We start from the raw sequence: 17,843 nt of genomic DNA on the forward strand, positions 1-17,843 counted from the left end.
GAGTTGATATTCACTCTTGGACTCGAACCCAGTACCTTTCGCTTCAAACACCATCGCGTTATTCACTCAGCTACTGAGTGAACATGAACTCTGAGGTGCAGGTACATCCAGCTGACGAGTCTTAAATAGGACGAAATGCGTATCCTGGATTTCAATGCTAGCCACTATCCATCTTTGCTTACAACCTTTGTGTCTAGTCCTCATTGTCTAATGAAATCCTTGTTTTGTCATCTTGTTCTATTGGATCAAATTATATTAGTTGTCATTAAAAAAAAGCCTTTTATAACTGAATAAATGGTTTAAAGTAATGACAAATCAAAACATTGTAGGAACTATCTTTCATATCTACTGATACTACTCATCAATCACGTTTGAAAGTAGATTAGTAGGATACTTTTAACGAAATAAACTTTAGATAGAAAAATTTATTATCATTGTATTTACGGCTTATAGGTGTCGAAAGTGTTTATGATTGTTGGTGTTTAGAAATTAAGAATTTCATAGTAATTTCTACTTAAAAGTTAGTCAAACGATTGTATACCGCTATTTTTTAAAAATAAAATTCTATTAATTATCAAATCTAACCTTTATTCACAGTCTTTTTTATTTTATTCATACTATTACTCTTCCGATTCTGAAACATTCAACATTACTAAGATATCACAGTACACATCAATATTAGCAGCGTTTGCTGAACAAAAATCTCAACCGTCAGAATCAGTTGTATTAGATGGATTTACTGTAGACTACTGTGAACCAAGAACAGGTAAAAGAAACATTTATATGAATTTTATTCACTTTACAATTCTATAATAATAAGCTATAGTCAATGAATTTGTTGTCAGACTATTTTTTTAGTAGGTTTCTTTTTGAAATTCCCACAGGGTGATACAATTGGTTCAAGAATAAATCTTCGTTAAGTATTTAATGTTTAGTAGGTCTACGCACTACTCGAATGTATGTTCAGTGATAGGAGAGCGTGGAGATAAGCGTGTACGAGCAATATATCATATCACTAAACTTCGACTAGTGATCGGATTTATTGCGCGGACCTAAACTAGATTGTTTACACTTAACAACATGAACCTGTCCTACAGTCAGTGATCTCATTAACTGGTATCATAATTTAGTTTGATTCCAGGAAACTGCATGAAAATAGAGTTTTCTTAACCGAAAATATTGTTGTATATAACAAAAAGAATACTCTTTACACACGATAGCTATTGTATTGTATCATAAATGATTATCTACTTAACTCCATTCTTTTGAAATAGATGTTCATTAAATAGCCAAACATTACACACTACAAATGGTGTCAAGTATAACATCTGTTTTGTTGATTTACACATAGCAGAAGTATTTGTAGATTCTTTTGGCAGAAAAAGGATAGTTAAGCTACAACAGGCAATATGCTGATCAATGTTCTTTTACAACCACAAAAATAAGTTCACGTATAATTCATTTTTGCAGTTTGTGTGTTATATTTAGTAAACGACTTTATCTACTTACAATTAGGCAGCCAATTAGTACTAAAACCTGTTAAGTTCTAGAAGTTAGTTAACTGGTATGGTAGTAGGCTGGAAGATAGTTAGGGTCGGTCAAACCAAACATTTAACCAGTCCATGAAGTCAATGACCGTTGAACTGAGTTATGTTAACATGTGTAGACCACAAGGTTGATATCAATGTGATTGTTGTAACCGGTGGTTCAAGACTTAAAATGAAATGGCTCCACATCGTTTGCAATGGAGCAGAGGGATCCATTATTTGTCTTCCCTCAGATTCCAAACTTCTGAATTCCTCGTATTATTTTTATTTCACAAATTTTTATTTACTTGAATCATATGTTGGATGTCTAATCTTTTTTGTGAACGCTAATACTGTAACTATCCCTACCATTCTGAAATTTACCCCCACAATTTAATGTTGCTGTGTTAGTGGGGTGTGGAAACTTGAATCGATGCACATGCGCTCTAGGTTTTACGTTGTTACTTACTGACTGACTGATATTTTAAATAGGATTTATTTATAACACATCGTATTAAGCTCTATCATTGGAATTATACTGAATTATTTCGTCGGTATTGTTTCATCATTACTACAATATAAATTATGAGATTAAAGGAATGTCTGCATTTTATCCTGAAACATTTGTATTATACTCCCAACTTGTGTCTTTTTTTCTATTTGTAGTCAATTTTAATTTTAATTGTCTAAAAAAGATAAAAACAGATATCAGTTAAAAGTTAGCCGAAAATGTTTGAGACATGAGTTTTGCAGTAAAAGCAATACACGGCAATTATCTCGAGTTTCCATTTAATATACTTTTCTTCTAGATACTTGAGTATTATATCATGTATAACTGCAGCTTATCCATTTATATTATCCACTGAATAGATTCATAGACCTTAAAATCTAGTTTATTTCTTATTCATAACAGATTTGATGAACATGGCTGCATTCAGCAGAAACAATAAACCTGAACACCATGGATCAACTACATCTTTAACATCTTTATCAAGGTTAAGACTTAGTACATTAGGAAGAATAACAAGTCAACGGCATGTAGGCAATAATCCTCTTGGTGGATTGGAATGTGATTATTCGCCAAGATTTTTCTTCAAACTTGTCCGAGAAGGTGACACAATAATTATAGCATCTTCTGCTGAAGTAGATCGTCAGAACTGGATACAAGCTCTTTATCGAGCGACCGGTCAAACACACAAGCCTACATTACCAGGAGCATCAAATGTTTCAGCCATTATCAGTGATCAAAAGAAAAGTAAACTAACTTCATTAGCGTTTATTATCACATTGTGTCAGTTAGATAAAACATTAGTATAACTTATGAACGCTTTTATAGATTTATTGAGGTTACCAAAACGGGTCACTAATAAAATAATAGAGAAGAGCGATGGCTCGAACAGATACTGTTGGCTGAGTGTTTTATGAACTAGATGGTTTAAATTAAGGATGTATCACTTTTATCCTTGACAATATTATTGCTTACATTCAGAGAATTTCTAGAAGCATAGTATTCAATCGAGTTCACAATTTATAAACACATTGACATAGATCCTATCTAATAATTCATATGGAAGAGGTCAGTCAATCACAAAAACTACTTTAAAAAACGACCTACATAAACTAACAACTCCATACAAGATTATCAGAATAAGCTTCTATAGCACTCCTAGAACATCTGAGGTGTTGATTATGTTGCTCAAAATAATAATGAAAGCCCCACAATTAAAACCTTCAGCTCAGAGTATATCAAACCACCGAAATCTGATCATCATGTTATATTCTTAAATGTGTTAAAAAACGACATGAAATGCATTGAAAAAAATCATTATTTCATTTTAGTTAGACAATGCGAAAACGTTGGATTTTGCACAAGCTATCATATATATATGGTGCTATCGTTAGACTAGAATCATTTGAAATTTTGATCAAATAAAGCGAATAAGAGTTCATATGTCAGCTAACTTAAGATATTGAATTTCGTTAGTAATAATATCACTTAAACCTTTTTTTCACCGAGCACTAACCAATGTTGTCTTCGTGTAATTCTCATTAGTTACTATTTTAGGTGACTAGATCTCGGATGTACAGACCTTTGGTATGTGGTGGTTAGAGGTTATTAGGAAAACTCACCAGATCTAGATTTCGTGCTCAACGGCACTATTCTCAGAAGTATCCGTAATCTCGAGATAACATAAGAACTAAATTGGATTTGAACTTACTTCACAGTTGCTTAATAACACAAAAATCGAGGTTTGAGGCTTTGTCTCTATTGCTTCCAACCTCGCAGCTTAAAATGATGGATCACACTTTCAAGTCATTCAGGCTACTATGTACATTGTTAATTAATCAACTAGATTTCCACCGAGTTTTTAATCTAGATAACATTAAACTAATTAATATATAGTCGACAAAGTCAACTATGAAAATTTTTAAAAACATTTGATTGTTTCTTAACTAAATAATCATTTAGATTACCAAATTAACATTTGGTTTCTTACATAATGTCACTTTACAACATTTTCATTTTTAATAAAAGGCACTGTTGATGTTGAAACTGGCCAAAGCAAAACAATTGATCGATTCGCTTCGATACCTATACATACACTTGATCATTTGGAATATTTCATTATTTTACAATCATCAAGTTTAGATTATCGGTTAACTGTGAGTATTTTTTAAAAACAAGAGTTTTATTTAAAATTGAAACACATTTCATGGGATTACAGTTTGGTTTAAAGCCTATTTGTAATTGTAAGCACAGATGGATAGTAGCTAGCAGTGGAATCCAGGACGCAGGTTTCGTCCTATTTGGGACTCGTCAGCTGGATGCACCTGCATCACAAAGTTGATGTTCACTCGGGGACTCGAGCCCAGTACCGTTTGCTTCAAACGCCATCGCGTTATCCACTCGGCCACTGAGTCCTGATAGCCACTTGTTTGTGCGATGGAGTGAAGTTTAAATCCATTTAGTATTGTTTGTTTGAATCTTCCCATCGATGTGTTAGGACTGTAACTGGTCAGTCTCTAATCGGCATATGTGCATACTGTGAGTATTGCCTCGATATAGCCTTAATTCACAAGCATCGTAAGCAAAGATGGATAGTGGCTAATAGTGAAATCCAGGATACGCGTTTCGTCTTATTTGGGACTCGTTAGCTGGATGTACCTGGATTTCACTGCTAGCCACCACCCATCCATTCTTGCTTATAATACATGTGATTTTAAGAGATATAGAGTCGATGCGCACAGTATGAACATATACCAATAAGAGACTGATCAATTACACTACTTAACATCAATGAGAAGATTCAAACAACCAACACAAAAATGTATTTATATTTTATTCCAAATTTATTGTTGTCTCTTTTGGAGATGATGAACATTAGTATTTTCTTTAAAGGGGAAACAATGATGTTTGTAAATATTAAGAGTTCTTTCTTCTAGAAACTTTAATGTTTCAATGTCATTTTAGAGATTCTCCAACTAAATAGTTCATATTAGATAAAATCTGATTAATTACTAAACATACTAGTTTCTAATGTTGAATTTAACTTTCTTAGTCAAAGTATGGAATCAAGTAACTCAACTGATGGAGATAATAAGAAATGTAACAACTGGATATTTTGTATAATTTCATATTTATTTTGTATAGATATACTTTTGACTAAAAGGAAATTAGCGACATAAGCTTGGGTAAGCCTGTATTTTGGAATAGCTCAAAATAAGTGGGTATTTATACTGCATAATGTTAAATACAGCTTTCTGACCCAACTATTCTTCTTCTTAAGCATCTGAAAAGAAGTTTTTAAATAAATGTTCTGTATCAACAGTTTATTGTGTTGGAGAGTTTAAAATCATGTTGGATGGTGATGGGAATTTTGATCTACATCTATTAACACTGTCTCCACTAACTTAGATAAGAATGTATACGCTAATTATTGACACTTCTAGGTAAATTCACTAGTTTTTAATCTAGTTTTCAGTGTTTCACCCGCTATTAACAAGTGAACAGCATTTGACAAACTTTAGTGAATACAGAACGTAGATTTAGTGCTTTACTGCGACTGATTTCAACATCTCGTCAGTGATTTCACTTTGGTTTAATTCACAGAAAACTTAAGTGATACTGATATATGAATCACATTCAATCTTATGCGATCGTAATTTATTAAGTTGATGAGTAATGAGAGTGAATTTCTGAAAAACACATAGAAAACGAAATTCAAATTATGTAGACTCATGAAAAAGAAGGAGAACAAAACAACATATGAAGATAAGGAGACTACTGTGACGATTACAGATACATAAAGTTCAATTAGGTAAATACAATTTTACTGAAGCTATGAATGAAGTAGGTGTTTTTAACATTTGCAAATAACATCTTCAGGTATGCTTCAAGGTTGAAAACTCAAATAATATTGTTGTATGTTTTATTTGAAAACCTAAGAAACTACTTTATATCTCCATGATCAGCCTATGATAATCATGTACAGAGTTTGATTGAACCAATACTAGAGTGGATAAGTTCTCTTGATTAATTATTCAATTTTATTTATTTATTTAAACACATAAATATTGGTGCAAGGGACACCAGATATATATGCGCCACACAAATTTCATATATTTGTGTGTGGGGTGTGATACTGTTCGGCTGCCCTGATCAAAGCAGGTGGTCTTCTTAGCGGACACACCCGGAGCCTTTGACCTTAAGGTCTGATCCACAAGATAGTGGAGCATCGTGAGGAGATGCAGTTCCATGGTAGCCGGTGACCAACAATCGGTTCATACGCAAATTGTTCCCTCAGGATGCTGGAGTCCATGTGCACCATTGGTTTGGAACCAGGGTTTCCCAACTCTCCTAGATGGACTTTCCGTGTCCACCAACCCGGTTAAAGCGCCGGACATTCGCTTTTCGTCTTCTCAATTTCGTAAACAACACCCATGGTGCGAGAAGGCAGTGAGTAGGACTTGTGTGGCAGAGGCTATATACGCGTGGCCATGTGAGAGCATTTGGAGAGGGAGGGCGGCCCCTCCTTACTCTCGGCCGTATCAGGGCATTAGTATACAAGTTATCTTCTCTAATATTCAAATATTAAATTAAGAGTGTTTTGTTCTTACCAAAAGTTTAAAAACAGAATTTTACATTTTTCCGTTTATTTAGAATTGCATACACTGTCTTTAGTAATCATTAGTATGGAAGCCAGTGACAATTACATAATATTAAAAATATTAAGGCGACTAATATAACTGAAATGTTACACTTTAGTCACTGAATCTATTCCTGATTTTCAACTGAAAATACTTCCAAGTTAAGGCTGCTGTTTATGTATGATCAAGATAGTATAACAAGATAAATTATCCTACAACATATTATTAAACAAAAATAAAAAAAATAAGACTCATCAAAAAATAGGTAACCTTTCATTTCTACTAATATTAACATAAAATGTATAGCTGTGAACACTTCGTTAAATGATAGAGAACAACCAGAATACAAATGTATGCTGCTTTTTATATTAAGTTAGGTTAGTTGAATAGTTGGAAGATCTACATTAACATTTTGAACAAAGTTACAAAGTCACTTTAAACAGAAGAGAAGCTTTTAAAAATCATCGCAAAAACGCAAAATTATATTGTTGGCTTTATGTTTCAAGAAAGTTTACCTTTGAATTTCATGGCCTGCATCACGAATTGATCTTGGTAAGGCAACCACCGGAAACTAGAATGATGATCACGCAATAGAGTGAACTGATTTCGGTCAGGAGTGTAAACTAATAGATCCTGGCTCAGTGGTCTAAATGTTAAACGCTCCCCGAGTAACTTGAAGGCACTGCTTTCGATCTCTAATTGGGTCATGGGTTCTTACTACTGAAGAGTCTCCTGTTAGGATAGATGTGTGCCAAATCGCTTCCTGGTTTTGAATGGCTGTCTAACTAAGACCAGTCTGTGATATCAATCATAAAAGTCAACTACCTTCACAACAACCTATAAAAAAGCATTGTTTTAATAACTAAATTACATAATGTACCCACAGATAAAATTATAACGCATTTTTTAATAATAATTTTTTTCATCAAAAATATTTGTTTTCTAAGGATCCATTTGTCTCACTTGGCTGTTTAAGTCCAACTCAACGATATTTATTGGATGAATATTGTACACGCTATGGTATACGTGAATGTCAACGTCATTTAGCAATGTTAATTAATTTATTAAATAAAATTGAAAATGGTATGAGTATAGATCCAGATTTAATTCATATCAGTTATTCCTTATGTGCTAATCATGTTAGCGGTAAAGCGTAAGTCAATTCTATGGTTGTTTTTGTACATTTTGTCTGAGAGAATGAATTTAACATACATATTTAGGACAAGCGTTTTCACAGTTTATTTCTAGACTTTTCAGTGACTGTTTATATTTATGATTTCCGAAGATTAGCGATTCATGTAAACTACTAACACTCCGTAAGAATGAGAACCATAGTCCATTTTGTTTGAATTGACACTAACTTTTCACTGGGATTTAGTATTGATGAAAACCTTCATCATAGCCGACCGACTGGAATCAAAATTTTCATACAGTCCAACTAAATTGTACCTTGTTCATACCGGAATCTTAAAGTTTTAGGTCCGGTATCCAGTATATTTGTGCGATAAAACTACTATGAGTTTCCAAGCTGAGAAGAAAGTGTACATGTTATTCTTTCTTCCTGTTTTGGTTTAAATTCACAGGGGCTTAGTTAAGCTGAATAATTACTTCACAGGTAATTCGGACTTATAAGCTATATGATTTTTCATGATCATTTTATTTCAACATGATAGTAATTTAATGAAACATATCTTTCCTTCAGTCAGCGGAGTTTTTAAATTTCGGTAGACTTTAGCTAAATAGACCATCACCCACTCACTTTGTTACGTTTCACAGCTGCATACCAACTTAATAGAAAGCTGATTTTTCTGCCGATAAAATTGACGATATATTTGGCGAGACTATAGGTCATGGGCAAACTATTGAAACTAAAAATAGCACGTTTTAGATTTTGGAGCGAAACTTAATTTCTTCAGTATGGTTAAATAGCATTTTTGCATTATAGCTGATGTTATTTCTTGATGAAAACCCTAACTTCTAACTCTAAATTCTAACCCTAATTCCTCACACCAGTTTATAACTTACTTTTAACCCTAACTAGAAGGTGGATATTTCTCAAGGTTACTTTATTGTCCTTCAAAGATCGTCCATAACTTATAGTCTCACCGACTTTTGTCGTTAAAAAGTTGGAGAGTTTTTACTTTTATATCGTTTCTCGAGTACTGGAATCCTTCTGTTAGTAAAAATCAAAGTGTTGCTTTGGTTACCTCTCGAGGATCAAATGATGGTGAATTTTTTACCTTTCGAAGATATTCACCTTTTATATAAATGTACTAATATTACAAACGATGGATTTTCGTTCGAAAAAATTCTTATTGTCTGTTTACACATTTGTGGGTAACAATTGATGCTAAAAAGTAACATCCGAATGTAAAACAAAATAATTTCCCTACAGTATACAGAATATGAGTTTAGAAATGTGAGTGAACTGACTATTTGATATTTGTAAATGTTGAACTGACTAGTATCCAATGTATTAATTAGTCATATCGCATATTGAAGGAAAATTGGAGGTTAATAATTGAAGCAATACTAGATACTATAATGTTGTAAAAGAAGGCGATAGCCAGAAGGAATCTATGTCCAGTGTGCGAAGTTACAAAGCGTCTACATAACATTCATTCATCCATCTGGATCTTACGTTGCGTTCTGAAATCCGAACTATCTTTTCGTCTGCTCTCCAGGTGTTCTGCCTTCGTCATACTTTCGATGTACTGAGACTTTTCACTCTGTCTGACAGCTGTTGGGACTTCGACTCAACGCCCTATCTCATTCTACTAACAAACAATCTTGTGAGTAGCGTCTACAACGATGTGATTGATCAGTATATCAACTTTTCCTTGGAGGTCATTTAATGATTTACTCGATTATTAAAAAGTGAATATATATATTGCAAAACTCTGCGCGTTTAATTTCATACTTGAATAACGCTCCTCTTAGTCTCATATAAAGAATCTATATCTCTTAAATATACATTGACTATAAGCGTTAGGCATCCCAGCAATTACTTGTAATCAATTCTTCCTTACCTTTATTAATTTTAACAAAAAATAGTCAACATGATCAAGCTGTACATACAGTGTTAGCAATGGAACGTGATCAATTTCAAATTATTAGAACTCGATTGACAACGCTTTTAGAAAAACAAATTACTGAATTTCGTTATTGCTTCCCGTTTGGTCGTCCAGAAGGTGCATTGGAGAAAACAATTAGTCTTTTGGAAAGAGTAAGTAACACATATATATCGGGTAACGTTTTTAAACAAAACCCAAATATGGAGTTATTTCAAAGCAAATCAACCACCGCTTTGTGAACTAATTTATTCAGTTATATCAAATGATATGATGAAGCACTAATATCTCCATAGTTTACATCACCAAATGATCGAAGTTGGACAACCGTCAAGAACCAGGAAGTACTATAAAGTTAGACATATAAACCACTGGATACCGACTCAGTGGTCCAGAGATTAAGCTCTCTCTGCAAGACCTGTATTTCCTGGGTTCGATAGACGAGTGGATAGTGGATAGGTATTACTTAGGAGCCTAATTCTAGGACAAAACAACTGTCTCATACTTCCTGCCTTTCAGTGATTAACTAACTAATATCAGGCAGACATGAGAACTATGAAGTTCAACAATTAATATAATACCCCTATAGTAATATACAACATTTTATGGTACAATGTGATTTATTTGTGAATGTAATGCTACTCGTTTATCAGATTTAGGTCTTTTTTAATCAGCCTCCAGGCATCTTATTTTTATGATGACCGGTTAAACTTGCAAACTGCTCCAGCCGATTTATATGGTAAGAAGTTCACATTTGAAACTTATTAGTTGAAAGCAGACTGTTTTTACAGCTAAGACGTCGCTCTATGCATTAGATTAACCATAGATGTTAACATTACTTCGTACAGTCCTGAACACATATTTACATTGGTGACCATTATTGTTAGAAATAAAATCAATGTTAGGAAAATGGAGTTCCATGACTTGAATCTACATCACTGTAAGACGTAATTTTAGTTTACTAATAAAAATGTCTATTCAAAACGGCATCAAAGTTGCGTTCAGCATAGATCATAGACATGCCTAATAAACTGGATTTTGAATGTTTAAACATTAGACAATATAATTTTGATGAGAGAATTATTTCAATTTATCTGAACGAAACGTTAATCATTTTTTAAATGATATAGAATAGTCTTATTTCTCTATGTTTGCGGATCCATAATATTGTTGTTAGAACAGAGGGAACTGATACTTTACAATAGAGTAAACTATAATATGGGTCAAAATAGACTATTTAAACTGAATCAAAAGAGAACTGGCTATAACCTGATATAGATATCACTTGATTAGATTTCCTGTAAGGTTTCTAACTACCTCTACCTTTTTTCTTTGCATAATTGCGAAATATCCGATTAAAAAAGGATGTTATCAGTATGAGGTTGTGGAGATTGTTACGCTTTTAATTCAGATCATGAATCGATTGTTGTTAGACCACCAGTGAAAACCTGGAAGCAATGGACGACCGTTTCTTCTTAGTATGACACTTGTCAGCAGTGGACATTCACGATCCCGAACGGTGGATTCGAACTCAGCCCTTTCGGTTTCATGCACAAACGCCAAACCCTAGACCACTGAGCTAGCATTCGACGATGTTAATGTCTAACTTCCCGGTTCGGAACCGTGAATGTGCACTGCTGAGGAGTCCCATACTAGAACAAAACGGCCGTCCAGTGTTTTCATGTTTTCAGTGGTGGTCTAACATCATTCGATCAATGATCTCAATCAAAAACAAAAACGAATAGTCAATAAATATCAATTGAAGTTGGATGCTTACTAAATGAGTATTTATAGCCAGAAACACTTGAAGTTTCTATTGAATACTAATTAAAATCTGTAATTTGAAGGGATTATGTTAACTTAGACTAATTTGTATTTAATTAACAAACAATGTCAGCCCAGTTGTAGGTACTAAATATAGGTTTTCTCGATTTTTTGAATTAGGTTATTCAAATTCACAATCAAACCTACCAGTTTAGAGAAGGTGTAGTCATCGAATAACCATCTATAACTCCAAGTAAAATGTAGTTGTTTAATCCAGTAAAAATGTAGTGACTGGTACTAATAGATGTTAGTGCATTTTTCACACAGTGTAAATGTTCTCTAGTGATAGTAAGAAAAGTTTCTTTGCTCTGTAGATAAACACTTCTTTCTCGTAGATCTTTCTAATTGAAATATTTAACAATATTAGTATACATCCTTCATCTAAATAACATAATGATGTTATCTAGATTTTCTGGTTGTGTTACTTTACATTGTGCATATTTATATATTATATAATTTTAAACTGACTTATATTCTAAACTTCATCACAACGTAAATTTTGCAGCACCTAAATAGGATGAAATTACTTTTTAATACTTCATAATCTTCATCAGTCCTTCACCTAAACTCAGTACGTGACGAAATCCACTTTCTTCTCAATAAGGTTAAATTAAGTCCCACTTATATACAGAAGACTGCTAATAATGTTGATCGTTTTAATATTAGATCTAATACATTTCACAAAAACAGAATATCCTCATGATACTGTCATTACACATGTATCAAAACTCTGATGTGGTCCATTCATATAGATGAAATCTTTTGAGTTAGATGCTGCATTGTATGAAATTGTTTAATCTTAAATGTGGTTAAACTGATCAGTTGTAGAGATGATATTCACAGACGGAACAATTCTTTAACAATTTTTTTCATATTGCGGGTAAAAAGTCATGAATAGTTTGTCTGAATCAATCACATACCTCATGCTAGCAAAACTGTACACATTTCACTATTTTCATGAACGAAGTGAAAATAATTTACAGGGTAATTATGATCATCATTTTTGATGCATTTGATGTATACAAAGTTAGATACAAAGTTATGTGAAACGTTTCTTCATACAATCCAATTGTCGTCAGAACAGTAGCAGCGAGAGAAGATAACTTGTTCTCATTATTGTACGTAATTTGTACACAACTTTAACACATTCCATGTGCCTGGTCCTACTTTGTAGACGACTGACTGACTGGTATTTCATGAATTTTTATGAACTCGAAAAAAGAAGTAATACATTTGGTCGTTTTGGTTTTATTCTATCATGACGTAAACATTTAGTTAATAAGAACTCTAAGAAACACTGTATGGTGTGTGTTATTTATCGATACTAAACTGATGTTTTACACTTATGCAAAACGGACTGACTACACAATGTCTGAATAACATCTATAATTGGAACACTGTCAAAGTTGTCATATGTAATGATTGAAAAATGAATAAAGTAATTGATACAAATAACACAAATAGATATATTAGACAGTATTAATATGACACAGCATCAAAAGCAGTTTATAAGCAGTATTAATCATTTTTATGATTGATTTACAAAGCAGTATTCAGCCTAATAATAGTTTACGCATAGTAACGATGAATAACAGTTGAAGGTTGAACAAGTTGAACAAGTTGACTGAAACACTGGGCATTTTAAAATAAACTGAAATGGACTCAATTTGCTTCGGTATAAATGATAACTTTTATACAATTTCAAATAAGAAAAAACTTTTTATTTATTTTCATAGTTGAAAGCGTGAGTCAACTGAAGATAGACCACCATGAAAAACCTGGAAGCACTGGACGGCCGTTTCGTCTTATTATGGGACTCCTCAGCAGTGCGCGTCCACGATCCCGCACTCGTGAGATTCGAACCCAGGACTTACCAGTCTCGAGCCAGAGACCTTAACCGATAGACCACTGAGCCGGCATCCAACGGTGTTAATGTCTAACTTCAACTGATCCACGAAGTTGAGCAACCGTTCACAAATTGTATTCAGGGAGTTGATATATCGTCCCATAATAGGACGAAACGGCCGTCCAGTGTTTCCAGGTCTTCCATGGTGGTCTAGCTTCAATTAACTCATGATTTCAACTATGAAAATACTGAAATCTCCACAAAACCCCTTCTGATATTTTATTTATTATCTAAAATGAATTTATGTTAGTATTGCATGATGTTATTCAAAACAGTGGATACTTGAATAAATTGTTTTGATTACAAATGTGGTGTGGTCTACTTATATCCATATAATTAGTATGTGGTGATGGTTAGACATAGAATGTATTTTGGCAGAAGATCGATAAGGAAAGAATAGGAATGAAGCGCGATCGGTACGAAAATGCATGAACAATAAAATCAGAGAAGACGGACTGAAATTTGCAGAACGAATAGTTAAGATTGAGATAATTGATTGTTATTTTGCAAATTAACTGTTGACTATATGGTTATCAGAATTTAGTTAAATAGTCCGTAATTTATGCTTAAGTACATTAGATTGTCCCCACCCGTGTTTTGTTCACTACACTATGACACTAGTAGTAATGAAATTTTAATTGAAGTTCGTATGGACCATTAAATTGAACTAGAAACATTCTTCAGTTTTATCTATTAACGTCAATGTATGTAACATTAGTAATGTCAATTCATCCATGCGTTTAGCTCATTGTTAGAAATGGATAATCGTTTTCAACATAGTCCTGTCAAATTTCTGTATGGGACCCCCAAATTTTTGTAGAAGGGATATTATTATAAGCATTATCACTACACATAGTCAGAACAGACAATGTGGCCGGCAAAATGAAACGTAGAAATCTGTCAATTTATGTAAAGTAATACAATTAGTCTTTTCCATATAATTTACATATACACATGTTCATTCACTAGTTAAATCCAATCAGTTATATGAAATTAGGTAAAATGGCAACTTACTAACCAGTCACAACTTAATACGTCTAACTGTTACTAAGTAAATGTTTGTAAATTTTTTAAACTTAATAAAAATACGAGATTTAAAAAAAAACTAATAGCAACTCAACTATCAAGGTGCATTAAACGTATTTTGATTAATTTTCATGGAGCTGATATGTCGAAATCATATTTTCATAGATTGTGATATTCGGTAATAATGAGTTCATGATGGAAATCAGATAAGTAATCCATAAATCTTTACAGAAAACAATGGTAAAAACTTGGTAAGCAAAGATGGATAGTGGCTAGCAGTGGAACCCAGTTTGAAGCGCGTTTCGTCCTATTTGGGACTCGTTAGCTGGATGTTCCTGCATCTCAGAGTTGATGTTCACTCTGGGACTCGAACCCAGTAACTTTCGGTTCAAACGCCATCGCGTTATCCACTCAGCTACTCAGTCCTGATAGCCACTTACTCGTGCGATGGGGTGAAGTTTGAATTCCCTTGGTATTGTTTGTTTGAATCTATCCATTGATGTTTTTTAGGACTGCAACTGGTCAGTCTCTAATTGGCATATGTGAATACTGTGCTTATTGCCTCGATATAGCCTAAAAAACATCAATGGGAAGATCCAAACAAACAATACTAAGTAAATGATAAAAACTGTTTTGTTAGTTAAATAAACTTATGTTTATTGATCACTGAGTAATGGTTGATATCATATTTGTCTATTCTTCATAGTTAATTAAATTGCAAGGTGGTTACTAATTTAAGTGACTAAACATTGAGTACGCTATGTTTTTAACATTAAAGGGTTATAAGTTGTCCGGAGGAGACCTTAGACTTAGGTTTTGTGTTAATTATTACTTATTACCGTGAACTACTTGCAATATCAAAGAAAGTGATACTCTCTAAGAAATTCAAAGCAACGTCACTCAATAAATAGGAATGATATATTTGTAAAATCTCAGCGAATGAATTTGAAGTAAATCCAACGTTTCGCCTAGCAATCTGGTCCAATCATTCCTTGAAAAAGCTTGGACCAGATTGCTAGGTAAAACGTTGGATTTACTTCAAATTCATTCGCTGAGATTTTACAAATATATTATTCCTATTTAATGTCTTACATCAACTCGGCGCCCAAATACTGTGAAACTATTCGCTCTAATTTAGACGAAAGTTCTTATATAACGTCACTCAGTTTTACATTCTGTGACATTAACACTGAGTTTAGGCGTGAAATGAGCTCATGTAAAAATGAGATATTTACATTATCCGAATATGTTAACGGTTATTTTTCTTCACGAATTGACTTTAGTAGAAGAACCGATAAATATCAACTAATGTAATTGATTTTTTCTTCAAATAATTCATAAAATGAATATCTAAATCATCTCAAAGATTAACAATTTGTTGTATCATCTACTGAACAGTTTAATTGACCGTAAAAACATATTATCAGTGTCACAACTTTAAAGAGTTCATTAGAAATTAGTCATGTTACTAAATCCAAACATTCAAAATTAAGTATGTAGCAAACTTCATTTTGATCAAGAAATCTTATTAATATTTAATAAATAATAATAATAAGTGGCTTACACTGAGTCACAAAACGTCAGAAAATCTAATTTTTCTACTCATTGGGATATTACAAATATATTAATTTATTTGAGCAAACATTTATTCTCTATAACATTGTCTTCATGTTATGTAATCTAACAAAAAATTAGTACATGACATACATATTAATGTTTCATCGAAATTATTCACTCTATTGCCTTGCCCTTATTACCCATAATATATAATCTAATTACAAAGTATATATATATATATATATATATATATATATATATATATATTATGATTACGATTTCCATATGGTATCATCTTTAGTAAACTTGCATATAGATAATTAAAAAGAAGATTAGAAATCTGACATGTGTCATTGAGTTAATCAATTAATCATAAGTAACGTAGAACCTGACATATATATATGCGTCAATTCAAGTATCCACATCAAATCAACAACTTGTAACGAAATCTTAAAATCAAAATGATAGTCATTATTACCGTAACAACTAGGATCAGATATTTTATTTAACGGAGGGAAATGTTATGCAGAATATTGGCCTCCAGCCTACTCCATAAATGATACAAGTTAGAAAAAAGTTAACCTAATGCAATTCAAAAAAAAGTTCAACAACGAACAATTTTGAAAGCTTGTTATTCACAGAGGAGGAACTAAAAATTATAACAATTAAACAATCATATCTATTTTATTTTAAAATAAAAATTATGTCTTAATTAGATCAAAAATCATGAAATTAAATCAATGGTAGATGAAAAAACTCTGATTTTTTGTATCCGTTATGATAAAACTAAATTTTTTTATGGGCTAGAAACGACCATATTTGATATTTAAAATCTGTTCTCTATTTAACGCTCAATAATTTCCCTTTTTTTCTGTCAGAATTTTATTAAATTTACTGAATGAACATTAATACAGGTTAAATATATTGTAAGCAAAGATGGACAGTGGCTAGCAGTGGAATTCAGGCCGACTGAATAACGCGATAGTGTTTGAAGCGAAAGGTACTGGGTTCGAGTCCAGGAGTGAACATCAACTCTGAGATGCAGGAACATCCAGCTGACGAGTCCCAAATAGGACGAAACGCGCTTCAAACTGGGTTCCACTGCTAGCCACCATCTATCTTTGCTTATAATGCTTGTGAATTAAGGCTATATTGAGGCAATACGCACACTATGCACATATGCCAATTAGAGACTGACCGGTTGCAGTCCTAAACATCAATGGGAAGATTCAAACAAACAATACTACAGGTTAAAGATAGTTTATTTTAAGAAAAATAATTGGTATCAGAAGGAGTTTTGTGGAGATTTCAGTATTTTCGTAGTTGAAAGCATGAGTTCAGTACTCCCAGGTTTTCCTTGGTGGACTCATGATCTCAACTATGAGAATAATTTGTGTTTGGTTATGATAAGCAACGTTTGATTAAACATGAGTGTTTTAAAAAACGAAACAATTATTTAGTAGAGTGATTTATTGAAAGATAATTTAGATAGACAGAAGGATATTAAATATTTTATCTTAAAACTGCTTTATAAACTTATCTCATAATTTAACATGGGATAAAACTCAAGAGTTTGAAGTCTCGTAACGATAGTAACTGTGTATTGAGACTCGTGACTAAATTCAAATCTCCAATAAATATCGTGACTAATATCAGGTGTTTTGTGGATATTATAGTAATTTTAATAGTCGAGATCACGAATCAATTGAAGCTAGACCACCATGGAAAACCTGGAAGCACAATAGGACGAAACGGCCGTCCAGTACTTCCAGGTTTTCCATGGTG

At 32.8% G+C, this 17,843-nt stretch overlaps 1 protein-coding gene and 1 non-coding gene across 2 annotated transcripts in view; one reads left to right on the forward strand and one right to left on the reverse strand.

Annotated features, from left to right (window-relative positions):
* Positions 1-17,843, forward strand: part of Smp_212550 (uncharacterized protein) — a gene marked incomplete at both ends in the record, with an annotated part of 40,928 nt that overhangs the window by 15,225 nt on the left and 7,860 nt on the right. Inside the window, 5 exons of the mRNA XM_018795544.1 lie at positions 658-766; positions 2,440-2,781; positions 4,063-4,190; positions 7,622-7,827; positions 9,729-9,900. Of these exons, the coding sequence (XP_018649846.1) occupies positions 658-766; positions 2,440-2,781; positions 4,063-4,190; positions 7,622-7,827; positions 9,729-9,900 (957 nt within the window). The remainder of the gene's footprint in view (positions 1-657; positions 767-2,439; positions 2,782-4,062; positions 4,191-7,621; positions 7,828-9,728; positions 9,901-17,843) is intronic.
* On the reverse strand, positions 17,479-17,550 carry Smp_tRNA_01797_Pseudo_TTG.1.1. The gene has a single exon. It is a non-coding gene (tRNA).

The sequence above is a fragment of the Schistosoma mansoni genome, chromosome 2, assembly GCF_000237925.1.
Source record: "Schistosoma mansoni strain Puerto Rico chromosome 2, complete genome".
NCBI lineage: Eukaryota > Metazoa > Platyhelminthes > Trematoda > Strigeidida > Schistosomatidae > Schistosoma > Schistosoma mansoni.